Raw genomic sequence first — 27,970 nt, 5'->3', positions numbered from 1 at the left:
AGAAATTCTGCATTTCCAAGGAATGTTTGCAGAGATATACTCTGGCAAGAAAGAGGTGACACAGGGCAGCTTTCTGTTCTAAGATGAAAAACAGCTCCATGTTATGCATTAATTAAACTATTCAGAAAAAAAAACTCTTAAGTACTGATTGATGGTCATAAAAATGAATCAGTCTTACTATTTACTATCCAGTTGCTCTTATCCTTACTGCTTTTCCTGGTATCCTGAATCAAAAAGGGTCTCTTCCCTCTGCCTCCCACTCTGTCCTTTTAAAGGGCAGCAGCAGTAGGGTGACCATACGTCCCGTTTTGGATAGGACAGTCCTTTTTTTAAGCTCTGTCCTGGCCATCCTGACTTATAGCAAAAGTTGGCATTTGTCTCATTTGCTCAGTTGACAAGAGCAAATCGAACAAATGCCCACTTTTGTCAAAAAAGTGACTTGAAGTGGAACAGGTGAGGGATGAAAGGGAGATACCAGTTCTGCGCAGGGGGGGAAGGTAGGTGGCATGCAGGGCTCGAGCGAGCAGCTATGCCAATATCAGCCCCGCGTGGGGGGAGGGGCAGGGTTCAGTACATGCAGGGCTCTAGCAAGCTGCAACACCAGCCCCATGCAGGTGGGGCGGCAGGGCTCAGGCAGGCAGGGCTCGAACAAGCAGCAACATCAGCATCAGCCTCGCACAGGGAGGGCGGGCAAGGCTCAAGTGAGCAGCAACGCCAGCCTTGCCTGGGGGGCAAGCAACGACGCCAGCCCCATGTGGGGAGGAGGGCTCGGGCGAGCAGCTCAGACCAGTCCCGTGTGCTGTCCTATTTCCCTTTGGGAAATATGGTCACCCTAAGCAGCAAGAATCTACTGAGTACCCTCCTATGGGTAACAGTCTCACAAACATGAAAAAGGAAGGCAAAATAGTAGTGAACACTAATATGAGGAGCTAGATGATAGAAAAGAGAAGAGAAGAAATGGTTACTCACTCTATGAAGTAACTGTGGTTCTTTGAGATGTGTGCCCCTAAGGCTGCTCCATTCTAGGTGCCGTTGTGCCCCCGCATCTTTGAGCAGGGATTTCTCATAGCAGTGTCCATTTGGCCTCCACATGCATCTTACTCAGTCTCATACTCTGTGCTGTTATATAGCACTGTGAGGGTGAACTGCCCTCAGTTCCTTCTCTACCACATGGCTTCATAGCAGAGAACTCCAAAGCTGAGGGGAAGGAGGATGGGTAGTGAAGCAGGGGGACCAGACAACAAATGTGAAAAATCGGGACAGGGGTTGGGGGGCAATAGGAAAAGACCCAAAAATCTGGACTGTTCCTATAAAATCAGGACATTTGATCACCTTAAGTGAAGCTCCCATAGAGACACGCATCTCAAAGAGCCAGTTACTACACTACATGAGTAAGCATTTCTTCTTCTTCTTCAAGTAGTGTCCCTAAGGGTGCTCCATTCTAGGTGACTACTGAGCAGTTCCCTTTAAGGAGGAGGTGGCTTTGCCATATTTTTGTCAATACTCGACTCAACTCAGAGCCAAATGCAGCATTGGAAACCAAGTCATGAGTTATTGCATAGTGCTCAGCAATGGTACGTATAGAGGCCTCCATTGCGGCTCTACATATTTCAGTAATGGGAACATTTATGAGAAGGGCTGTAGAAGTGGAAATAGACCTCGTAGAGTGAGTTCGTATGTCAGAGTCCTTAGAGACTACAACACTGGTAGCTACAACTAATGCAGTTGAAAATCTAATTGGAAAGACTTTGTTTAGACACAGCAGACCCTTTTCATCTGTCTGCAATTGAAATAAATAATTTTGAGTCTTTCTGAAAGGATTAATATTATCAAGATAGAAGGCTGACATCAAATGGGTGCAACTGTGCCGGTCATCAAATGGGTGCAACTGGGCCTCCTCTTTATCTAGGTGAGGTTTAGGGTAGAAAATTGGGAGATGAATGAGTTGATTAATATGGAGCTAGGAAGGTATTTTTGGTGTGGTTGTAATGTGTCCTTGTCTTTGAAAAGTGCTGTGGAAGGGGGATATGCCATAAGGGCACATATTTCCTCAACATGTCAAGCTGACATGATGACTACCAGAAATGCTGTTTTCATCAACAAATGTAGGTGGGAGCAGGTAGCCATCGATTCAAACTGAGATCTTGTAGGCATTTAAAAACCAGATTGAGGTCCCAAACTGGACTAGGATGTTTGACTAGTGGAAAGAGATTTCTGAGCTCCCTGAGGAACCTCATCATCATTGGGTGGGAAAATACAGAATAACTGTCTATTGGAGAATGGAAAGCCATGATGGCCACCATGTGTACTCCAGTGGAACTCAATGACAGCCCCAAGTTTTTAAGTTCTAGGGTGTAGTCTAATGCACCTGATGGTGATGAGACTACGGGTGGAATGTGTTTGAAGTCATACCAGCAGGCAAATCTTGTCCATTTTTGTAAGTGGGGGTGTAGTGTGTAGACTGTTTTCTGCTGTGTAATAGCACCTTTTTTTTTATACTCCTGTGGGAATGCTGTACAAAAATAAATAAAAATTCTGCACAAAATATTTTAAAATTCTGAAAAATTCTGCATATTTTATTTGTCAAAATAACACAATATAATCATGCCAGTTCCAATTGTTTTGGTAATTTATTTCAAAATACCTGTCAGCAACTATGTCTGTAATGATGCAGACAACAAAAAAGATTCAGGAAATGTTTTTTGACAAAAATTCCTTACTAGGCATATTAATTCATTTAAACTACAATACAGAAATGTATTTCCTGAACCCTTCAGAAGCACTGCAAAGGCTTAGGGGAGTCAGGGGTAAGGGAGGAGCTATGGGAGAGGGAAGTAATTGCTGGGAAGGAGCATGAGTGTGAACTTGAAGGGTTATTGGGTGTAGGTGGGAGAAGTATGGAACAGGTATTTTGGGACAGGGAGGAATTGTTAGGGAGCCTCCATCATGCAGACCCTGGATGACCCCAAGCCTCTCTCTTACAGTCAGGCCCATCTGCTCCTGTCCCTATCTGTCCTTGCACTCCCACTCAGCCACTCCTTCTCCCCAGCCCCATATATACCTGCATCCCCTGTCCTCATGTGTCTCTGGGTCCCCACTCAGCTGCCTCCTCCCCACATGTGTCTCTGCGCCCCCACTCAGCCATCCCCTCCCCATGTGGCCCTGGGCCCCCTCCCTTCTGCTCCCACTGAACCACCCTCTCCCCCCATATGTCCCTGCACACCTTCTCTCCTGTCTCCCATGTGGCCCTACACCCCTCTCCCATCCTCAAGTGTTCCTGCACCCCTTCACCCTGTCCTCATGTGTTCCTGCTTCCATTCAGTCCCCACCCTAGTCTGTTCCCCCCACTAGCCATTCTGAACTCACGTCTCTGATCCCCACTCCAGCAACCCCATATTGTCATTCCTCCACATCCTGTGCCTCCTGACCTGGCCCCACAGGCAGGATGTTGTGAGGAACACAACTTCTCTCTCTTCCCTATCCGCAGCTGGGGCTGCTCCAGCCTGAGAGCAGCGGCTCTCTGTTCCGGTGCCACAGCAGCCCCTGGTGGGCAAAAGGAACAACTACAGCACCTTTCCAGCAGAATGTATTTTCTGCGGGGGGAGTGGGAAATTCTGCATGGCACATAAATTCTGCGTGTGTGCAGTTGCACAGAATTCCCCCTCCCCCAGAATATTTTTACTTCCTCTGAATAGGTTGTTTCTAATCTCATGAACCATCAACAAGCCACACTTTGAGGCAAAAAAACTCAGAGATTGCAGTAAAGGATCTTCCCATCTTCCTGGGAGAGGAGATGAGGAATGGCCTAGAGAGTGATTGGGGAATAAACGGCCAGATGTATCAGATAAGGACACTATGTTTGCCTAGGCCAGGTTGGGACTGTTAAAATAACTCTGGCTTTGTCCTTTCTTATTTTGAGTAGAATTTTGGATATTAGAGGAGTTGGAGAAATGCATATACTAGTGGGTTTCAAACTTTTTTCCTGGTGACCCAGTTGAAGAAAATTGTTGATGCCCGCAACCCAACGGAGCTCGGGATGAGGGGTTTGGGAGGGACTCAGGGCTAAGTGAGGAGGTTGCGGTGCGGGGATGAGGGCTGTGGGGTGGGGCCAGGAATGACGTGTTTGCAGTGTGGGAGGGGACTCGGGGATGGGGGATTTGGGATACAGGGACTCTGCGTTTCAGGGGGCCTCAGGTGGGGCAGGGAATTGGGGCACGAGTTTGGGGCACAGGCTTACCTCAGGTGGCTCCCAGTCAGCGGTGCAGCAGAGGTGCAAAAGCAGGCTTCCTGCCTGTCCTAGCACTGCGGACCGTGAGGCGACCCAAGAGTGGCAAAATTCTACTCAAAATAAGAAAGGACAAAGCCAGGTCCGGCTCCTAGGCAGAGGCCTGCAGGCACACATCAGCCCCAACTCCCATTGGCCAGGAACTGGCCAATGGGAGTGCAGAGCCGGTGCTCGGGGCAGGGGCGGAGTGCGGAGCCGGTGCTCGGGGCAGCACGCGGAGCCCTATGGCCCCCCCCACATAGGAGCTGGACCTGCTGCTGGCTGCTTCCAGGGCACAGTGCAGTGTCAGAACAGGTAGGGACTAACTTGTCTTAGCCAGGCAGCCCCACCGATGGGGCTTTTAATGGCCCGGTCGGCAGTGCTGACCAGAGCCGCCGCGACCCAGTGCCTTACATTCCACGACCCAACCCGCAGTTTGAAAACCACTGGTATAGTAGACCCAACGAGCACAGAAGGTGAAAGGTATCCCCCAAGGATCAGTGACCCAGCTTGCACTCTGGAGCAGAACTGGGTGCATTTCTTGTTTATTGCCATAGTGACCAGGACTATTTGAGGAATGCCCCATTGCCGGAATATGTGGTGAAGTATGGTGGAATCTATCTCCCACTACTGGTTTTGAGAGAAGAGCCTGATGAGTGTGTCTGTGATCACATTTTGAACTCCTAGAAGGTAAGCTACTATGATGACAATCAGATTGTGTATGGTGTCCCTAGCCTCTGTTTGTCAGAGGGTGGAGATGGATGGCAGAAGAGAGATCACTAGATCATTACCTCTTAGGTTCACTCCCTCTGGGGCACCTGGCATTGGCCACTGTCGGCAGACAGCATACTGGGCTGGATGGACCTTTGGTCTGACCCAGTATGGCCATTCTTATGTTCTTATGCACTAATTCCAAAGCTTGACAGCCTTTGTGCAGAGGGAGGGGAATCTTACCCCCTCCTTGCTGGTTCATATAGAACATGCATGACATGGTCCATCATGACCTTTATGTGGCTTGTCTCTGATTAACGGCAGAAACTGGAGACAGGCATATCTGACTGCCCTGATTTCCAGAAGGTTGATGTGCAGAGTGGTTTCTTGAGGCACCCAACTGCCCTGGTCCATCTAGACACATGTGGGTGTCTAGATGAGCTCCCCACCCCAAGAGGGATGCATCTGTTATTATGATAACTGCTCGGGGAGGGCAGGTGAAAAGGACTCGTGCACAAACATTGTGAGGCTATTTCCATCAATTGAGAGATTTCTTTACGAAGGTGGGTATTGGAGCTGTCAAGCAATTAAAAACATTAATTGTGATTAATCGCGCTGTTAATAGAATACCATTTATTTAAATATTTTTGGATGTTTTCTACATTTTCAAATATATTGATTTCAATTACAACACAGAGTACAAAGTGTACAGTGCTAAGTTTATATTTATTTTTGATTAAAAATATTTGCACTGTAAAAAATAAAAGAAATTGTATTTTTCAATTCCCCCGTTGCAAGTACTGTAGTGCAATCTAACATGAAAGCTGAATTTACAAATGTAGAATTATGTAAAAAACACTGGTCTACAATTTTTGAGAAGTCGTCTGCTTCAGAGATAAAATATGCTATTTATTATGTATTTTGATGTGCTGAATTCAAATATGACAATTAAAACAACTGATTGGCTACTGTTTCTAGGATATTTAAGTTTTTATATTTTATGTCTATGTATATTGTGTAGATAGTAGAGTTTTAATCATAAATTGTAAGCCTAGGTCTTTTCATGTGTTTATGGTTGCTTTACAGGATAATATTTCACCTGTCCTGTTTATGTAACACTTTAAAAATCAGCAAAAGGGTTATATAAATAAAATTTATTATGAAACAAAAGGCAAAAAACTATTATGTACATAGTTTAGTCCTATTCAGTGTCTACTCGGCGCTTCTTAGCTTGTCTCTTGTATTCATTAAATGGACCATCTCTTGTCACTGTCCAGCAATAGTCTGCAAGCATCAATGCGTTCCATTTGCCCTGATAGCATTTCTCCATTGTTGCAATGTCCTGGTGAAATCGCTCGCCGTGCTCGTCGCTCACTGCTCCGCAGTTTGGTGGAAAAAAATCTAGATGAGAGTGCAAAAAATGTATCTTTAGTGACATGTTGCAACCAAGGCTTTTGTATGCCTTGAAGAGGTTTTCCACCAACCTGTAGTTGTCTGCCTTGTTGTTTCCGAGAAAATTTATTGCCACTAACTGGAAAGCTTTCCATGCCGTCTTTTCCTTGCCACGCAGTGCATGGTCAAATGCATCATCTCGAAGAAGTTCACAAATCTGAGGACCAACAAAGACACCTTCCTTTATCTTAGCTTCACTTAACCTTGGAAATTTTCCACGGAGGTACTTGAAAGCTGCTTGTGTTTTGTCAATGGCCTTGACAAAGTTCTTCATCAGACCCAGCTTGATGTGTAAGGGTGGTAAGAAAATCTTCCTTGATTCAACAAGTGGTGGATGCTGAACACTTTTCCTCCCAGGCTCCAATGACTGTTGGAGTGGCCAATCTTTCTTGATGTAGTGGGAATCTCTTGCACGACTATCCCATTCGCAGAGAAAACAGCAGTACTTTGTGTATCCAGTCTGCAGACCAAGCAAGAGAGCAACAACCTTCAAATCGCCACAAAGCTGCCACTGATGTTGGTCATAGTTTATGCACCTCAAAAGTTGTTTCATGTTGTCATAGGTTTCCTTCATATGGCCTGCATGACCAACTGGAATTGATGGCAAAACATTGCCATTATGCAGTAAAACAGCTTTAAGACTCGTCTTCGATGAATCAATGAACAGTCTCCACGCATCTGGATCGTGAACGATGTTGAGGGCTGCCATCACACCATCGATGTTGTTGCAGGCTACAAGATCACCTTCCATGAAGAAGAATGGGACAAGATCCTTTTGACGGTCATGGAACATGGAAACCCTAACATCACCTGCCAGGAGATTCCACTGCTGTAGTCTGGAGCCCAACAGCTCTGCCTTACTCTTGGGTAGTTCCAAATCCCTGACAAGGTCATTCAGTTCACCTTGTGTTCTGAGGTGTGGTTCAGAGGAGGAGGATGGGAGAAAATGTGGGTCCTGTGCCATTGATGGTTCAGGACCAGAAGTTTCATCCTCTTCCTCTTCCTCATCTGACTCAAGTGAAAATGATTCTGGTGCATCAGGAACCAGCAGTCCTTCTCCGTGAGGTACTGGGCGTATAGCTGATGGAATGTTGGGATAATGCACAGTCCACTTTTTCTTCTTTGACACACCCTTCCCAACTGCAGAAGTAACAATTGCTGGTATGATCTGTTTGGCTCTCTCCAAATCATTGGCACTGCAAAAGGCATAGATTTCCTTTTCCTGTTCAACCACTGGCGAAGATTTGTAGCACAAGTGTTGCAGCATATGTGTGGGGCCTACCTCTTGTCCTGATCTCCAGTTTTGCAGCCAAAAGAAAGGTGATAGGCTTTCTTAACCATAGTGGTTATACTGCACTTTTGTGATGCAAAAGTCACTTCACCACAAACATAGCAGAAGTTATCTGCACTGTTCACACAAGTATGAGGCATCTCTGCTCACTTTGGCTAAACAGAAATGTGTCCCTTTGCAAAATCAAACACTGACAATTAAGAGAGCACGACACTGTATGATTTCTAGAGCGGATATAGGGCAATTTGTTCAGCAGAGTGATGTAAGCTTCGTTATGATTGCATCATCCATGACTTCTAGGAATAACATGATGCAATTCATATCATGTATGATGCAATACCAGCTGCAGATTGCATCATTCATTGTTTTGCCTAAAAAGCAAGTACTGTCCAAACCCAGTAATAGATTTATTCATAGATCCAGTCAAAGATGTATTTTAGTCATTTCTGGTTTAAATTGAGATCCCTTCCCTTTATAACTCACTTATCTTTCACCATTCCCAAGTCAAGGGTTGTATATACTGACCCAATAGCATATCTTGAAAACTAGAGCCAATCAACAATTTTAAGCATCATTTTCGTTCTCAGTGACCCAGAATTAGTAAAGTTTGACTACATTTATTTCAGAAGCATTTTGGCTGTAGAGCAGTGAAACCTGTTGTTTGTCTTCATGACTGGCTGAACAAGAAGTAGGACTGAGTGGACTTATAGGCTCTAAAGTTTTTTTGAGTGCAGTTATGTAACAAAAAAAATTTACATTTGTAAATTGCACTTTCACAATAAAGAGATTGCACTACAGTACTTGTATAAGGTGAATTGAAAAATACTATTTATTTTATGTTCTTTACAGTGCAAATATTAGTAATCAAAAATAATAATATAGAGTGAGCACTGTACACTTTGTATTCGGTGTTGTAATTGAAATCAATATATTTGAAAATGTAGAAAAATATCTAAAAATATTTAATAAAATTTCACTTGGTATTCTATTGCTTAATAGTGCAATTAAAACTGTGATTAATTTTTTTTAATTAATCATGTGAGTTAACTGTGGTTAATCGACAGCCCTAGTGGGTATGGAAAGTAGTGTAGTTAGACTGTGTCTGTTCAATGAATAAACAGTCTTGAGCCACCCTTGAAGACATCACATTAGCAGTCTTGCATGGTGTATAATAAAAAGTACTAACTGCCATATGCCCCTACTGCTGAAGATCGTTCTTGACCAGGGTTTGAGGGCTGATCTGGATTATGTTGACTACGCTGGATAGGGCCTGAATCTGTGCATTGGGAGGTGGGCTCTTGCTACTACTGAATCAAGCTGAGCGTGTATAAATTTTAACTTTTGCACAGGGTTTGAGGTGGCTTTGCAAATTGCCATGAAATTACGTCCAGGGAGTAACCTTTCAGAAGTCAAGGTAAAGGAACACCAGAATTCTTTTTCTGCGGAGGTGCGCCACTACTACTAGCATGACCTTTGAAAAGATCCCTGGGGCAGATTATAGGCCAAAAGGGAGCACACTGTACCGAAAATGGTCCTGACAGACAGTGAAACGTAGGTATCTTTTGTGGGATGGGTGGATCGCTATATGGAAATGTGCATCCTGAACGCTGAGGGATGAGAACCAATTCCCTTGGTCCAGTGACAGAATTATTGCTGTGAGCATCACCATTTTGAATTTTTTTGCCCTCAAAGGTGTTCAGTAGCCTTAAATCTAGGATGGGTCTCCAACTGCCATTCTTTTTTGGAACCAGGAAATATCTGGAATAAAACCCCTCTCTTCTGTACTGTATGGAAACTGGTTTTATAGCACCCAACAGTAGAAAAGAGTATTTCCTGTTATAGCAGGTTCTCATGAATGGGGTCCCTGAGGAGGGACAGGGAAGGGGGGTTAACAGGCAGAAGAGAGGTAAAGTGCATGGAGTACCCTGTGGAGGTGATCTCCAAAACCCACTTGTCCATAGTGATGGACTCCCAAGCCCACTATAAGTGGTAAAGGCAGTCGCTGAACAGAGGAAGGCAGGTGAATCGATGTAGCTGGTAAGAATGGTGCTTGGAGGTGGAAAGCTGCAAGGTCAAAAGATTTTCTTCTCTAGAACCTCTGTTTCTTGCATTGCGGTTAGTATGACCTTTGGGTGATCGAGATTGGGCGAGACAAAATCTCTGGGCCATCTGGGACTTACAAAACTTTCTCTTGTGGGCAGGTGTATATATCCCAAGAGAACATAAAGTAGCCCTGGAGTCCTTTAATGTGTGCAGAGATTTGTCCATGTCATCAGCAAATAGTTTAGTACCATCAAAGGGGAAGTCCTCGACTGTATTGTGGACCTCCTTTGGAAATCCTGAAAGCTGGAGCCAGGAGGCCCTCCTCATAATACCAATGTAGAAATCAAGTGAGCAGCAGTATCAGCAGCATCAAGGAAGATTTGCAGAGATGTCCTGGCAAGCAGCTGCCTTCTTCAATAATTGCCTGGAATTGCTCTCTATGTTCTGCTGGCAGATGCTCAATAAATGCGTTCTGCTTGGTATAATTTGTATGACTGAATTTTGCCATTAAAGCCTGATAGTTGACTATTTTGAATTGTAAAGTAGCTGATGAGTATGATTTTCTACAAAACAGGACCAGGCACTTATGATCCTTGTTATAAGGTGCGGATTTAGTGCAGTACTGCCTCCCATGTTTGTTAACTGCATCAGCCACCAAAGAGTTAGGAGAGGGATGAGAGGATAAAAATTCGGAGTTCATAGACAGAACATAATATTTCTTATCTGCTCTCTTGCATGTAGATGGAATTGTGGCTGGGGTGTGCTAGATAACCTTTGCAGGGTCCAGTAGGGCCTCATTAACAGGCAAGGCAATGCGGGTACATGAAGCTGTATGAAGGATGTCAAGCAGCTTATGATGTGATTCTTTGACCTCCTTGTCTCTTAACAAGGTCCTGAAACTACTTGCAATTGTCTGCCAGGGATGGAGGATGTGGCGTAACTGCTTCAGCCAGGGATGAAGAAGAGATGCTGGCCAGCGGAGAGACACCTTCATCAGCCCTACCTTCCAGTTCCACAAAGATTTCTTCCAGAGATTCCAGTTTCCTAGAGAGGGAGGGTGATGAAGGTTGTCTATCTCTGTGATGGGTGGTGCTCAAGGCCCTAGAGAATTGCTAGTAATAGGTCATCCAATGATCCCAGTATGACTGAGGAGGTGGTGCATATGGCATGAGTGGAGGCATCCATGGGTGTTCATACCAGTGAAATGGTGGTTATAGCCATCTCTCATGAGTGATATCAATCTCCTCAGAGACCTCTGGAAAAGAATCTCTATATGAATGGAGAAAAGAGCATTGCACAGATATTGGGGAGACCGAGGAAAGATCTTCATAAGAATCCTCTTCTTCCAATCACTCTATGGTGGTGAAGTGTCATGGAGAACTTGAGAGAAGTCTTGGGAAGTCTTTTGAGAGGAATTTTGGGTCTCTCTCTTAGATGCACTCAACGAGTATGATGGGGAGATAGTGGAGGCAGTGAACTTACCTGGAGACCAGCGTATGGGGGGAGGAAGTCCCCTGCCCAGGGTCAGAGGCAGGGCACAGTGAGCTCTCCATCATGAGGAGTTGACGTTTGATCTCCCTATTTTTTCTGGCTCTAGATTTTAATGCCAGATAGAAGTGGCACTTTTGGGAAATATGAGAATCCCTGAGGCAACAGATGCACTGGGAGTGTTCATCATTCACCAGGATTGCCTCCCAGAACAACAGGCAACATTTGAAACTTGGGGAACTGGGCATGCCCTTCCAGTAAAGAAAGTTTCAGAGTTTATCTATTAGCTATATATAAAAAGGTGTTTTGTTTTTTAAAACTACTACAACTAAAACTACTAAGTACTAACTACTAAATACCACTAGGAACAACTATAATAAACTAACTATTAAAAGAGCTAAGGGGACACAGTTGAGGTAAAACTCGGCACAGACTGAGGCTCCGTCTCAAGCCGAGGCAGTTGAGAAGGAACTGAGGGCTGTTCGCCGAGGCAGTGCTATATCACAAGAGCTCGGAGCATAAGACTGAGTAACTCGCATGCACAGACTTAACAGACACTGCTCTGAAAAATCTACAATCAAAGTTGCAGGGGGGTGCAGGCTCATCTAGAATGGAGCACCCATAGGGACACTACTTGAAGAATCAGTTTTGTGGATATATGAAGCATATTGGCTAAAACAGGTAAATTATGTGACCATTTGCAAAGCTCTATAATCCCATTGTACACAGCCCTAGTTGCGTTCCATTACTGAACAAAATTTTAGCAATTAAAAATATATTTTAAGTCTTTACTAATAAATGGGTTCATTGTAACAGTACCTAGGAGTTTTTTTCCAAATAATATAAGTGCATAAACACTGAGTTGTTTTTCATCGTAGGACAGAAAGCTGCCTGTGTCACCTCCTTCTTGCCACAGTATACCTCTGTAGGTTTCAGAGTAGCAGCCGTATTAGTCTGTATTCGCAAAAAGAAGAACAGGAGTACTTGTGGCACCTTAGAGACTAACAAATTTATTAAAGCATAAGCTTTCGTGGACTACAGCCCACTTCTTCGGATGCACCGAAGAAGTGGGCTGTAGTCCACGAAAGCTTATGCTCTAATAAATTTGTTAGTCTCTAAGGTGCCACAAGTACTCCTGTTCTTCTTTATACCTCTGTAAACATTCTATGGAACTGCAGAACGTCTCAAAAAATTCTATTTGACTAATAATGTACCTGAGGTGGGGGGGGGTGAGAAGAGAGTGTATAGGAGGGAATACTTGCACAATGTACTACCCCCATAAGAAGTTTGCTGTTCTAAGCTCTGCAGATCAATTTATGACCCATATTTTATGAAAGGGGATCAACAGCAGCAAAATAAGACAAAAGAGTAAACAAGCAAGACTGATTAGCTTTTATGACCATCAATCAGTGAAAAATAAAAGAAAGAGAAACTAATAAGCATCAGAAAGGGTATAATCTGATCATGACAAACCAGAACCACTTTTGTAAATGATAAATCATATCTCCAGCATTAGTTTCCTTTGAAAGCGTTAAATGCACACAACATACATATAGTAAAATATTTCTCCTACATGCACACTTCCTACATCTTTGCCTCTTAGTGGATAGGTTTCATATTAAAAATAACAGATGTAACACAATCATAGCCACATTGATTGGCTGCATGAAGTTTATTTTTAGAGCAAATGCATACTGTACTTTTCTACATCTAAACTATGCCTTCATCTACTTTTTGATTAGATCATAGGCATAAGTCATTTTACAGACTGAAGAACAGTATTAAAGCAAAGTTCAAGTAAGCTAATTCGATATCTTTAAAAATTCACTTCCTTCCACCTGCTTCTTCCATCTTTAAGTCGCAATGGATACCAAGGAAATACAGAGAGGAAATGTATCTGGTTTCAGAGGAAAGTAACAACGCATTCCTGGACCCAAAAATGCTTAATTAAAATGGAATTATGATTAGGAATACATATCAAATTAACACAGTATTGAGGGAAGATTTACAAAGACACAAACCACAGGTACCTCATTCCCATTGACTTTCAGTGAGAGAGAGACCTTTGAAAATCTACCCCAGAATATCTAATAAAATATGTTAAACTAAACATTTGGATCTTAAGCCACACTGACAGCTTAATTTATTAGTTAACTGACTTGGGAAACTGTGTGTTTTGTTAAGTATCAGAGGGGTAGCGGTGTTAGTCTGAATCTGTAAAGAGCAACAGAGGGTCCTGTGGCACCTTTCTGTTAGTCTTAAAGGTGCCACAGGACCTTTTGTGTGTTTTGTTGTTTACTTTAAACCTAAGGGGATCCAGGGCCGCCCAGAGGATTCAGGGGGCCTGGGGCAAAGCAATTTCGGGGGCCCCTTCCATAAAAAAAAGTTGCAATACTATAGAATACTATATTCTCGTGGGGGATCCTGTAAGGCCCGGGGCCTGGGGCAAATTGCCCCACTTGCCCCCCCTCTGGGCAGCCCTGAGGGGATCTTTTGTTTTGTTGTTAAAAATAATAAACATTTCCAGAACATATATAATCACCAACCTAGGAGCACAAAGAGCATAGCCAATAAGAGTATGCCCCTCCTGCAAGTGTCAGAGAGCACATGGTATCACTAATGTATCAAGCTCCTCCTGCAATCTGGCTCTTGAATATCTCCCTACCTGTTTAGGTGGTTGTGGAGTCAGGATAATTAAGAGAAACAGAATTATTTATGAGTAGGGTGACCAAACAGCTAGTGTGGAAAATCGGGATGGGGGGGGGGGATAATAGGCACCTATATAAGACAAAGCCCCAAAAAATCAGGACTGTCCCTATAAAATCAGGACATCTGGTCACCCTATTTATGAGCCCCACACCTTTTTCCCTGGAAGGAATTAAAAGAAGTGATTTGGTTCCCTGGGCCCCCTTTCCTAGTGGTGTATGAGAAAGAACTGGTTCCCAGTTTCTCAATCCCCCAGTGTGCATATACTAGACCAGCGGTTCTCAAACTTTAGCAACCCGAGGACCCCCATTTTGATGTAAAATTTTTCAGGGACCCCCAAGCTCCCCCCACTCAGCCCCAGGCCTGGCCCCCACTCCATCCTTTCTCCCAAGCTCCAGCCCCACCCCACCTCTTCCCAACTCCCACTCACTCCATCTCCCCTCCCTCTGTCGCTCGCTCTCCTCCACCTCACTCACTTTCACCAGGCTGGGGCAGGGGAGTTGGGGTGTGGGAGGGAGTTTGGGCACAGGAGGAGGTTCGGGGTGCAGGCTCTGGGCTGGGGAAGGGTTGGGGTGCAAGAAGGAGTGAGGGCTCTGGCCAGGTGGCGCTTACCTCAGGCGGCTCCTGAAAACGACCGGCACATCTCTCTGTCAGCAGCTCCTAGGCGGGGGGCCAGAGGGTCTCTGTGTGCTGCCCCTGCCTGCAGGCACCGTCCCCACAGCTCACATTGGCTGCAGTTCCCGCCAATGGGAGCTGAGGAGTCAGCACTCGGGGCAGGGGCAGTGCACAGAGACCCCCTGGCTCCCCCCAAGGGCCACAGGGACGTGCCAGCCACTTCCAAGTGTGGCATGGAGCCAGGGTAGGCAGGAAGCCTGCCTTAGCCCCACCAGACTTTTAGCACCTAAAATCTCCCGGTTTGGCTTCAGTAGCCTCTGGGAGATAGAGGGAGGAGGAGGAGTTGATCAGCAGGGCCCATGGACCCCCTGGAGTACCCTCAGAGACCCCAGGGGTCCATGGACCTGAGTTTGAGAAAGGCTGCACTAGACCATATAATCGCTTCAGGGGAATGAGATTCAGGGTGAATCAAAGGCCCCTTCTGCAGAAGAGAAGTGCTTCATGACTGGTTTGTTGGTCAACCATATGGTATTGTGAGGGGCACAATGTGTGGAGATTAGGGAGACCTTGAGTACATGCAGGTTCCATACCAGTTCACGAACATGATACAAGATACGCTTGTGCTAATTTACATAACAAATACCATGTGCCAAATGCTCTTCAATTTCTTGTGATTCATCAAATGAAAACAGGTTGTAAAATTTTAGAAAAATAAATCCAATTTGAAGACAAATTTCACTGATATTTCTGAAGTGTTGTCAATAGAAAATAAAAATGTATTTTAAAATCTAATTTTTAAGTTGACAGCGGCCCTCTGAGTTGCTAAAAATAACCTTAACTGACCCTGTGTGTTCTCTTCACCTTTACTTAATGAAGAACTAGTGTAAATATTACAACTCTACAAACTTTTCGTATCTGTTAACAAGTGAAAAAGAGACGAAGTAGGTGAGGTAATCTCTTTTATTGGACCAACATTACTGTCCTCACCCACGTTGTCTCTCTAATATTCTGGGACCAACACAGTTACAACTACACTGCATAGGAGTGAAAAAGTAATAGATTCGATGTATGTGCCTCAGCATATTCTGGTGATCATGTCACTCTGGCATCAGCAAGCAATGTGAGGATGGATAAAAGTGTGTGTGGGGAGGTGGGGGGGAAGAGAGATAAGGTCTTCGATTCAAAGGGGAAATGAATGATGTAAATACAGTGAGCTTTCTAGAGCCAAAGAGGGTGGATGGAGTAGAATTGGTTAACACTTTCACACAGGAATGATGGGGAACAGTATTGCTTCTGTACTGTATGTTAATGTTGGTAAAATGTTTAATATGAAAAGTACTGTGTAAGTATTAAAAGGTCTATACTGGTAAAGATATTCACATTTTGCCACAAACTTCAGGTAGTCTGAAGGAGGGTCTGTGGCTAAAATGAGGAGTTACTTGGATCTGTATATTTAACATATGAGATGAAGTTTTGGAGTCAAGAGAAAAATTATAGATTAGACTTGATGGTTGAGAGAAAGGAAGTTTCTGGATAGAGGATGAGTTGATACAGGATCAGAGTTAAAGTTAATTGCAGAACCTTAAAACAAAAGTTTTCAGGCTTTTTTAATTTACTAAAATGTTTCAACAGTTTTGCTTTAATTTATTTGGTAGTATTTACAAATTTAACCATGTAAAAGGAGGAAGATTTATGTCTGATAATGTCAAACAACGTAGTTTATGAAAGAATAAAACAAGTTTCCTTGCACCCAGATAGTAGAGTTGCACAATCTGTAATGTATCAGAGGGGTAGCCGTGTTAGTCTGAATCTGTAAAAAGCAACAGAGGGTCCTGTGGCACCTTTGAGACTAACAGAAGTACTGGGAGCATAAGCTTTCGTGGGTAAGAACCTCACTTCTTCAGATGCAAGTCTTGCATCTGAAGAAGTGAGGTTCTTACCCACGAAAGCTTATGCTCCCAGTACTTCTGTTAGTCTCAAAGGTGCCACAGGACCCTCTGTTGCTTTTTACAATCTGTAATGTTTATCATACATAATGCTATGGCTATGGGTCATTGGCAGTGAGAAGTGAAATTGGGACCTCTGGATCTTAAAGCATGAGCCTCTAGTGCCCGACCTAATAGGTCCTGCTGTGCTGGTTCAAAGCCAGCAGCAGACTCATGAACCTCTGTTTAGCATAGCCACTACTTGAGGAGGACAAGCAACACACTGAATTGGCATAGGTTACACATAACTGAGCACAAAATATTCATTTATGACAGTGAATATAGCAAGAGTACCTGCCATCATAGATATAATATCAAAGGAAGAAAGCAGAATTCTTACCTTACAAAAGAGCTTAAAAGAAGTCCAACAAACCCCACTGCAGCTCCAACAACGGCTATTATTCGACAACCAAATATGTCTGTGAATACACTGACTAAGGGAGAGCAGAAGAAAATCATTCCCATGGACAGGGAACTCACCCAGGCTGCAGAAAACACAGGGTTGGCATTAGGAATAAGAGATTGATTCAAGCTTTCAATTATATGATGTGAGAACAGATTGTAATAGTTTTGTTTTAATGGAAACAACATGGAAGCATATGGCAAAAATAGAATGAAAGAAATACAGGGCTGGAAGAGACCTCAAGAGGCATAGGCGCAACTCTGTCAGTGCTCCAGGCTGGAGCACCCATGGAAAAAAATAGTGGGTGCTCAGCATCCACCGGCCACAGCTGGTCCTTGTCCCCACTCATCAGCTGATGGCGGGGGCGCTGCCACCACTGCCCAGCAGCTGATAGGGACTGTCCCGCCACCAAAGAAGCTGATAGGGGGTGCCACTGCCAAACAGCTGTTTGGTGGCTTAGGGAGGGGATTGGGGGAGGGCAAAGAGGCGGTTGAGTGGGAGCCTCGGGGAATGGGGGCAGGAAGAGGTGGGACAAGGGCAAAGCCTTGAGGGAAGGGGCGGAGTGGGGGCAGGGCCTCATGGCGAAGCAAGGGTTGAGCACCCCCAGCAAAAAGGAAAAGTTGGTGCTTGTGTCAAGAGGTCATCTAGTCTACCCCTTCCCCCCCTCCCCCGGGGGACCAGCATACACCTAGATCATCTCTGGCAGTGTGTGTCTAACCTCACCTTAAAATACTTTAAGTGACGGGGATTCTACAACCTGCAACCTATTCCGATACTTAACTATTTCTAACTATAATTCTAACTTAATCGTCCCTAACATTCTAACCTAAATGTCCCTTGCTGCAGATTAATCTGATTTCCTCTTGTACTTCCTTTAGTTGACATGAAAAAAAAAATTGATCACCATCCCCTTGGTAACAGTCCTTAACATATTTGAAGACTGTAGACAAGGCCCTCTTCAGTCTTCTTTTCTCAAGACCAAACATACCTGAAAGCTTGTCTCTCTCATTAACAGAAGTTGGTACAATAAAATATATGACCTCACCCACCTTTGTGTCTCAAAGATATTAGCCTTTTTGGCAACCACATCATATTGTTGGCTCATGTTCAACAGGTGATCTGCTATAACCCCCAGAGCCTAGTCAGCAGTACTACTGCCTAGGCAGTTGTTCTCCATTTTGTAGCTGTGCATTTGATTTTTCCGTCCCAAGTGAAGTACTTTGCACTTCACTTAATTTCATTGTATTGAATTCAGACCAATTCTCTAATTTGTCAGGATTGTTTTGAATTCTAATCCAGGCCTTCAAAGTGCTTGCAATCCCTCCTAGCTGGGTGTCATCTTCAAATTTTAGAAGCATACTCTTCACCTCAATATCCAAGTCATTAATGAAAATATTTAATTGTACCAGACCCAGAACAGACCCCTGCAGGGCCACACTAGATATGCCCTCGCAGTCTGACAGCAAACCATTGACAATTACTCTTTGAGTCCTGTCTTTCAACCTGTTACGGTGGGTACCTTATAGTAATTTCATCTAGACTACATTTCCCTAACATCATGTGGGACTGTCTCACACGCCTTATGAAAATAAAGATAAAACATATTATGGCTTCTCCCTATCCACTAGACCAGCAGTCCCCAAACTTTTGAGGGTCTCATTCCCCCTTTCCCGGCCCCCTTTTCCCCTCCAGAGCTGGAGCCAGGAGTGGGGCCGTGAGTGTGGGGGGGGGAGGTGGGGAAGAGCTTTTGATACGGTCTCCCACAGTATTCTTGCCGCCAAGTTAAAGAAGTATGGGCTGGATGAATGGACTGTAAGGTGGATAGAAAGCTGGCTAGATCGTCGGGCTCAACGGGTAGTGATCAATGGCTCCATGTCTAGTTGGCAGCCGGTTTCAAGCGGAGTGCCCCAAGGGTCGGTCCTGGGGCCGGTTTTGTTTAATATCTTTATTAATGATCTGGAGGATAGTGTGGACTGCACTCTCAGCAAGTTAGCAGATGACACTAAACTAGGAGGTGTGGTAGATACACTAGAGGGTAGGGATCGGATACAGAGGGACCTAGACAAATTAGAGGATTGGGCCAAAAAAAACCTGATGAGGTTCAACAAGGACAAGTGCAGAGTCCTGCACTTAGGACGGAAGAATCCCATGCACTGCTACAGACTAGGGACCGAATGGCTAGGTAGCAGTTCTGCAGAAAAGGACCTAGGGGTCACAGTGGACGAGAAGCTGGATATGAGTCAACAGTGTGCTCTTGTTGCCAAGAAGGCTAACGGCATTTTGGGCTGTATAAGTAGGGGCATTGCCAGCAGATCGAGGAACGTGATCGTTCCCCTTTATTCGACATTGGTGAGGCCTCATCTGGAATACTGTGTCCAGTTTTGGGCCCCACACTACAAGAAGGATGTGGAAAAATTGGAAAGAGTCCAACGGAGGGCAACAAAAATGATTAGGGGTCTGGAGCACATGACTTATGAGGAGAGGCTGAGGGAACTGGGATTGTTTAGTCTGCAGAAGAGAAGAATGAGGGGGGATTTGATAGCAGCCTTCAACTACCTGAAGGGGGGTTCCAAAGAGGATGGAGCTCGGCTGTTCTCAGTGGTGGCAGATGACAGAACAAGGAGCAATGGTCTCAAGATGCAGTGGGGAAGGTCCAGGTTGGATATTAGGAAAAACTATTTCACTAGGAGGGTGGTGAAACACTGGAATGAGTTACCTAGGGAGGTGGTGGAGTCTCCTTCCTTGGAGGTTTTTAAGGCCCGGCTTGACAAAGCCCTGGCTGGGATGATTTAGTTGGGAATTGGTCCTGCTTTGAGCAGGGGGTTGGACTAGATGACCTCTTGAGGTCCCTTCCAACCCAGATATTCTATGATTCTAAGACATGTACCAGGGTAAGGGGGCCAAGGCTGGGACTGCAGCTGGGGGTGGGTCCGGGAATGGGGCCACGGCCAGGGGCCGAGGCTGGGGGCAGGAGCGGAGCTGACAGCCGGGCCTGCGGCAAGGTGAGGCTCCGTTCCCAGCCTTGCCCCCAGGCCAGGAGCAGAGTCATGCTGAGGTTGAGGACAGGGCCAGGCACAGGGCCAGGAGCCGGGGGCGCAGCTGGGGGCAGGACCAGAGCAGAATTGGGGGCGGGGCGGGGAGGGGCTGGGTGGCGCTCCCTCCCCGCCCCCCGTGGGGCCTGGCCATGCCCTGCCATGCCCACCAGACATTCCTCCACACCCCTGAGGGGGGCACACCCCACACTTTGTGGACCTCAGCACTAGGCCAATAAACCTGTCAAAGAAAGACATTTGCATGATTTATTCTTGACAAATCCATGTTGGCCATTATCTATCACCCTATTATTTTCTAGGTGCTTACAAATTGATTGTTTAGTAATTGTTCCAGTATCTTTCCAGGTATCAAAATTAGGCTGACTGGCATATAATTCCCCAGGTCCACTTTGTTCCCCTTTTAAAGACAGGCATTAACCTTGCCCTTCTCCAGTCCTCTATAGTTAATATTTCAACATGTACCTTAAAAGTGGCAGAAATTGAAAGCTGGATAAATTTAATATGTTAAGTAAAATTGGATGTTACCTGCACCAGTAATACAATCAACCTACAAACATTTTTTGCAATTTTTCCCCCCAGAGATCAATCTAGCATTCAAACTTAATTGCTTGACTTTCTTCCAAGGTAACTTTCTTAGCTCACTCTGCGCCATAGTTTACTCTCTGCTCCATGCCTCTTCTTTAACTTGTGATTTTCTACTCCAAGACAGCAATGAACTCACCTCACATGATTAGGTCTCAAACGCTGTTCTAGAATAAAAGGGTCTGAAATGTTCAGAACCAGAGGCACAGACTGAGTTCCCAGGGGTGCTCGACCTCTGCTCTACCCTAGCCCCACCCCACTCCACCCTTCTCCCAGCCCTGCCTCTTCCTGCTCTGCCCCCTACCCCGAGTGCACCCCTCCCTCCCTCCACCTCTTCCTGCCCCTGCTCCTCCCCTTCCCTGCCCCCAGCGCCTCCTGCATGCTGCTGAACAGCTGATTGCAGCGGGTGGGAGGCGCTGGGAGGAAGGGAAAGAAGCTGATCAGCAGGGCCCATCGGTTAACACCTGGAGTGAGGACAATTAACACATAAAAAACATTGCTGCCAATCTAGAACAAAAGAGCATAGAGCCCATGGAGGATGGATACTTAGGGTTTGTCCACATGGGAAAATTTACCAACATAATTATGCCACTATAATTGTACCACTATAACTCCTGTTGTGGACATACTTAGGCTACGTCTACACTATGGGGGGGAGGGGGGGATCGATTTCAGATACGCAAATTCAGCTACGGGAATAGCGTAGCTGAATTCGACGCATCTGATCCGACTTACCCCACAGTGAGGACGGAGGCAAATCGACCGCCGTGGCTCCCCCATCGACGGTGCTTACTCCTACCTGGGCTGGTGGAGTACGCGCGTCGATTCGGGGATCGATTATCGCGTCCCGATGAGACGCGATAAATTGATTCCCCGAGAGATCGATTTCTACCCGCCGATCCGGGCGGGTAGTGAAGACAAGCCCTTATTTCAAAGTAAGAATCCCTCTTTCCAGATTAGTTTAGGTCACTTCCAAAGAGTGTCCACATGGGGAGTTGCATGTCCAGCTTTTCTAAATAGTCCTTAACTTGTTCTTTCACCACTGAGGCCTGCTCACCTACTCCCCATGCTGTGTTGCCCAGTGCAGTAGTCTGGGAGCTGCCCTTGTCTGTGAAGTCCGAGGCAAAAAAAAGTGTTAAGTACTTCAGCTTTTTCTACATCATCTGTCACTATGTTGCCTCCCCCATTCAGTAAGGGTCCCACACTTTCCCTGACCTTCTTCTTGTTGTTAACATACCTGTAGAAATCCTTCTTGTTACCCTTCACATCCCTTTCTAGCTGCAACTCCAGTTGTGCCTTGGCCTTCCTGATTAGACCCCTGCATGCTCTAGCAATATCTTTATACTCCTCCCTAGTCATCTGTCCAAATTTCCACTTCTTGTAAGCTTCCTTTTTCGAGTTTAAGCTCATCGAAGATTTCACTGTTAAGCCAAGCTGGTCGCCTGCCATATTTGCTATTCTTTCTGCACTTTGGGATGGTTTGTTCCTGCACCCTCAATAAGGCTTCTTTAAAATACAGCCAGCTCTCCTTGACTCCTTGCTCCTCATATTAGCCTGCCTGGGGATCCTGCCCATCAATTCCCTAAAGGAGTGTCTGCTTTTCTGAAATCCGGGGTCCGTATTTTGCTACTCCTTTCTTCAGGATCCTGAACTCAACCATCTCATGGTCACTGCTGCCTAGGTTGCCACCCACTTCTACTTCCTAAGAAAACAAAACACAATGCCAAAATCATTGAAAATTATGCATGTTAATTGATATTATAAGACAGGGGAGGGGAGAGTGGAGAGGAATTGCCAAAAATGTCTTTTTTAAAAAAAATTACATATGAAGTCAAGATTACCACTCTTCACTGGAATTTTTCAGGATTAAAACGCCAAACATATTGGATCATGTTAAGTTTAACTGATGACCACAAACTAGAGAGTATTTATTCAATCAGCAGAGTTCGTCTCACCAAAACTGCTATTGCCTGCACATGAATGTAGTGGAAACTCGAATAGAGAACTTAACTGTCTGTAGCCAGCATCCCTACAAGCTGAGTCAGAAAGAGATTGCCTTCCTGGACAAGACAACAGGAGATGTGCAAAGCCTGGGTGAGCTACAAATCATTTAACATATTACAGAGAACATTTAACTACTGAATTAACCCATCCAGCACTAGTAGAACAAGAACTGATATTGGTGAGGTTTTACTGCTAGGAAACTAACCATACTATTCCATTCTCTTTACTTGACATAGGAAAACAGCAACTGCCATTTAGAAATCAGATCTACAGTCCATCTAATTGAGAACCCTGTCTCCAGCAGTGGCCAGCACCAGATGTTTTGAAGAACATGCAAGAAACCTGAAAATGGGAAATTACAGAATAAATCCATAGAGATTTTTTCTTCCCACTCTCCATGAGTCAGAGGTTGTTTTATATCACAAGCAGGAAAGGGGAGGGAGTTCATTCCCTTCCAAATGTTTGGAAGGTTTTTTGTTTGGTTTGTTTTAAATGCAATCCTAAAGTTAATGTGGATGTTTTCATTAGCCATAACAAAAAATCAAAACAAAAAGACATTCACTTGCTGGAACTCCAAGGCCTTGTCTACACACACAACTTGTACCACTTTAACTGTTCTGGTACAGTTATACCAGAACAACTCCTTAGGGTATGTCTACACTACGAAATTAGTTCGAATTTATAGAAGCCGGTTTTATTGAAATCGGTTGTATACAGCCGATTGTGTATGTCCACACATAAAATGCTCTAGGTGCTCTAGTCGGCAGACCGCGTCCACAGTACGAGGCTAGCGTCGACTTCCGGAGCATTGCACTATGGGTAGCTATCCCACAGCTATCCCACAGTTCCCGCAGTCTCCGCCGCCCCTTGGAATTCTGGGTTGAGATCCCAATGCCCGGATGATGCAAAACAGTGTCGCGGGCGGTTCTGGGTACATGTCGTCAGGCCCCTCCCCCCTCGTCACAGCAACGGCAGACAATAGATTCGCACCTATTTACCTGGGTTACCTGTGCAGACAACATACCACGGCAAGCATGGAGCCCGCTCAGCTCAGCTGAGCTCACCGTCACCATATGTCCTCTGGGTGCCGGCAGACGTGGGACTGCATTGCTACACAGCAGCAGCTGCTAACTGCCTTTTGGCGGTAGACAGTGTAGCATGAGTGATAGCCGTGGGGCTGGCAGCCGTAGTGCTGCATTGCACCAGCCCCTTCCAGGCGATGGTATATTATGACTGGTACCCATCGTCGTCATACTGGTATTGCTGTCAATCATGGCCACCTGGGCAGACATGCTACTGTTTTGATGATGACGGTTACCAGTCATAATATACTATTTTCTGCCAATTGCGTATTGTCTGCTAAGCACCCAGAAGAGGCCGAGGGCGATGCTGGGTGCTGGCGGACGTGGGGCTGGCAGACGTGGGGCTGCATTGCTACACAGCAGCAGCCCCTTGCCTTTTGGCAGATGATGGTATTTTATGATTGGTACCCGTCGTCGTCGTATTGGTATGGCTGTCACTCATGCTGCAGCGTCGGCTGCCACCTTAAGATGTAAAAAATAGATTTGTTCTGTGTTCATTTGCTTCCCCTTCCTCCGTGAAATCAACGGCCTGCTAAGCCCAGGGTTTCCAGTTTAATCTTTGGGGGCACCATTCTGTGTGACAGTTGTTTGTGTTTCTCCCTGTTCCTGTACCTGTACGCCATGTCGTCACTCGGCCCTCCCTCCCTCCCTCCTTCTCCTGGTCCATCAGATACTACTTTCGCGCCTTTTTTCTGACCAGGCGCCATAGCTAGCACTGGGATCATGGAGCCCGCTCAGATCACCGCGGCAATTATGAGCACTATGAACACCACGCGCATTGTCCTGGAGTATATGCAGAGCCAGAACATGCCAAGGCGAAACCCGGACCAGGCGAGGAGGCGATTGCAGCGCGGCGACGAGAGTGATGAGGAAATTGACATGGCCATAGACCTCTCACAAGGCACAGGCCCCAGCAATGTGGAAATCATGGTGTTACTGGGGCAGGTTGATACCGTGGAACGCCAATTCTGGGCCCGGGAAACAAGCACAGACTGGTGGGACCGCATCGTGCTGCAGGTATGGGACGATTCCCAGTGGCTGCGAAACTTTCGCATGCGTAAGGGCACTTTCATGGAACTTTGTGACTTGCTTTCCCCTGCCCTGAAACGCCAGGATACCAAGATGAGAGCAGCCCTCACAGTTGAGAAGCGAGTGGCGATAGCCCTGTGGAAGCTTGCAACGCCAGACAGCTACCGGTCAGTCGGGAATCAATTTGGAGTGGGCAAATCTACTGTGGGGGCTGCTGTGATCCAATTTGCCAGGGCAATGAAAGACCTGGTGATAGCAAGGGTAGTGACTCTGGGCAAACAAAGTTCCTTCTCCCTAGCAGCCCTAGGCAGTCTTCCATCTCACTACCCCATGGTGCTACTCCCTCAGTGGCTGGCTGGGGCACCTGGCCCTGCCCTCTACTCTGGGTTTGAGTCCAGGGACCCTTAGCTCAGCAGTTCTGGTCCTTTCACTCTCAACCCACACTGCTCCTTCTCTGGACTGCTTCCTAACCCATCTGGTTCTCCTTCTCTCTCGGTGTACCAGCTCCAATCCCTCCTCCCTCTTCCCAGGGAGTGAGGTTGATGGGAATTATCACCATAGTGTTCATGCTGTGTCCATTTAGCACATACACCGACCTGACCCAGGCTTGCAGACAATAGATAATTAGCCTAGTAAAAGGTGTTACGTAAGTGCAGGAGGCTATGTGGCCTAGCAAAGAAAGACAAACCTGACTGTTGGTCATGGATTTGAGTGACTTAGTTTATCAGACTGCTTGTGGCATAGATTCTGTCTGCAAGGAGGTAGCCCTTTGCTGCAGACAAGTTCAGGATCATGCCCATGTGTAGGAATCAGAGTACAATAACTCCTCGCTTAATGTTGTAGTTATGTTCCTGAAAAATGCTATTTTAAGCAAGATAATGTTAAGCGAATCCAATTTCCCCATAAGAATTCATGAAAATGGGGGAGGGGTAGGTTTCAGGGAAATTTTTTTCCACCAGACAAAAGACATATTATATATATATATATATATATATATATATATATATATATATATATATATATATATATACACACACACACACACACACACACACACAAAGTTTTAAACAAACTATTTAATACTGTACACAGCAATGATGATTGTGAAGCTTGCTTGAGTTGGTGGAGTCAGAGGGTGGGATATTTCCCAGGGAATGCCTTGCCGCTAAATTATGAACTAGCACTTGGCTGAGCCCTTAAGGGTTAACACATTGTTGTTAATGTATCAAGTATCAGAGGGGTAGCCGTGTTAGTCTGTATCCACAAAAACAACTAGGAGTCCTCAGTTTTTGTTGTTAATGTAGCCTCACACACTACCAGGCAGCACAAATGGAGGGAGGAGACACAATAGATGCATGGCAGTGGCACACTCTGATGCTTGCATGGCAGTTCGTATGGTCGGTGGGGGTAAAAAGGTGTATAAGCCAAGGCCTCTTCTGCAACCTGTTTACGATGCTTCCTCTTCGGGGCCAGGGAATAAATGTCTAAAGACCAGAGGGCTGTCCTGGAGTCTGAACAAGAGCAAAGACTCATCTGTTTTCTCATTAAAGAGATTGGTTTCATCAAAGGACAATTCCTCAGTGGTGTTCTGAACCTCCCTGGGGAACTCTGAAGAGTGAAGCCACCACTTTTGATGCATTACTAATGCAGTCACTATAGCTCTTGATGCAATATCAGTTGCATCCACTGTGACTTGCAATGAGGTTTTAGTCATGAGTCTACCCTCCTCAAAGGCTTGGAATTGGTCCCTGTCCTCTTGAGGGAGTTTGTCTCTGAACTCCAGGAACTTTGAATAGTTCATAAAATCATACTTCACTCACAGGGCTTGGTAGTTAGAGATTCTGATATGGAGGTTGGTGGACGTGAAAACCTTTCTCTTCAAAGATCAAGGCATCTCCCTCCCTTACTCCACAGGGGAGTTTTTCGAGTATTGCTGTCTGGATCTTTCCATAGCTGCTTGTACTGCTAGGGAGTTGGGGGTAGAACCAACGTTGCCTCTCTCAAGCACAAAGTAATGTTTCTCAGATATTTTAGGGATAGAAGCACATGTTTCTGATGCAGCTATACCACTCTGTCTGGTTCCACAATGGCTTCATTCACCAGGAGAGCTACCTGACTGGGGCACATGGGCTGCAGGATATCCAAGAGCTTATGCTCCATAACGTGAACTTCTTCTAATGGGAACTGAAGTTCTGCCACTACCCTCTGCAATAGTTTTTAATATTGCCTATAGTCATCTGGTCAGAATGATTAAGATGGGGCAACTGGCTCATTGGGTGAGGAAGATGATACGCCTGTTGGTACTGCCAGTACTGATGGATCTGTCTCCTCCTTCCCTGGTCTGGATCTGACAGGGGTCTCATGACTTTCTCCATGAGGTATTTTCTCAGTTGGAGCTCTTGCTCTGCTCGGACAGGGGTGGAAGGAGCAACAGATATTACACTTGGTGGAGATGAGCCTCCTCAAGGATGTTTAGAGCATTTCAGATATTTAACATTCCCAGAGTGGAACAGTATTGAGTAATTAACAGCAGGTACGCAGTGGCCAGTTGCTCACCCACTGGGAAGAAAAGGTGTTAGAAAAAACATCTTTCAGGCTGGCTTCAGAGGACTTTAAAATACACTGTATTAGCTAGTTCTTTATCACTTTTATAAAACACATAGGTTATAATGACCCCTATTGGAGTATTACTTCTTTATTTTTTTAATAATGTTTTAATATTAGAGGCACTTAGACTTAAGTTCTTTTATTTACTTTTTTTTCTTAGTTTTATTTAATGATTTTGATTAGTAGAAACTGCCAGCTAGTTTAATCTTGCCTTTAAAAGTCTATTTTTTAATTAACCCTTAACTATGTGGTGTTTTATTTTATTAATTTATGGTGGCTGAATGCACACAATATGGTTGCAATTGGCTTGATTACATTTTGGGGTGCACATGCCCCTTAAATCCAGCTGAACACAACACAGCTGAAATGGAGCACCCCAAAGGGACACTACTCGAAGAAGAACCAGGTCAATAATATCTTAGGCAACAATAATTAAGGAATACATTCAAAAAAATAAAATGAGAGGTGTAGGATTCAAAAGAATTAGTGGTAGTCCTGCAAGTACTTTACATAAATTTTGTCAAACTTAACACTAATAAAAAAAGGACATGGAATAGTTGGCTAGCTTTGCAACTACGAATTGAGGTTAACATGCCAGCAAAAATAATGTTTCAAAAACATTCTCTTGCCTTATGATGAATTCTCAGGGCTTTCA

General features: G+C 45.1%; 1 protein-coding gene across 3 annotated transcripts in view; it reads right to left on the bottom strand.

The window, feature by feature from the left end:
- Window positions 1-27,970, bottom strand: part of SLC16A10 (solute carrier family 16 member 10) — a 146,291-nt gene that overhangs the window by 58,495 nt on the left and 59,826 nt on the right. For all 3 annotated transcript variants that reach the window (XM_005287606.5, XM_065590258.1, XM_065590257.1), the window contains one exon: window positions 16,896-17,040. In XM_005287606.5, coding sequence (XP_005287663.2) covers window positions 16,896-17,040 — 145 coding nt within the window. The remainder of the gene's footprint in view (window positions 1-16,895; window positions 17,041-27,970) is intronic.

This window comes from Chrysemys picta, chromosome 3 (assembly GCF_011386835.1).
Source record: "Chrysemys picta bellii isolate R12L10 chromosome 3, ASM1138683v2, whole genome shotgun sequence".
Lineage (NCBI taxonomy): Eukaryota > Metazoa > Chordata > Testudines > Emydidae > Chrysemys > Chrysemys picta.
Note: the sequence above shows the minus strand (reverse complement) of the source record. Positions and strands in the feature narration are given on the sequence as shown.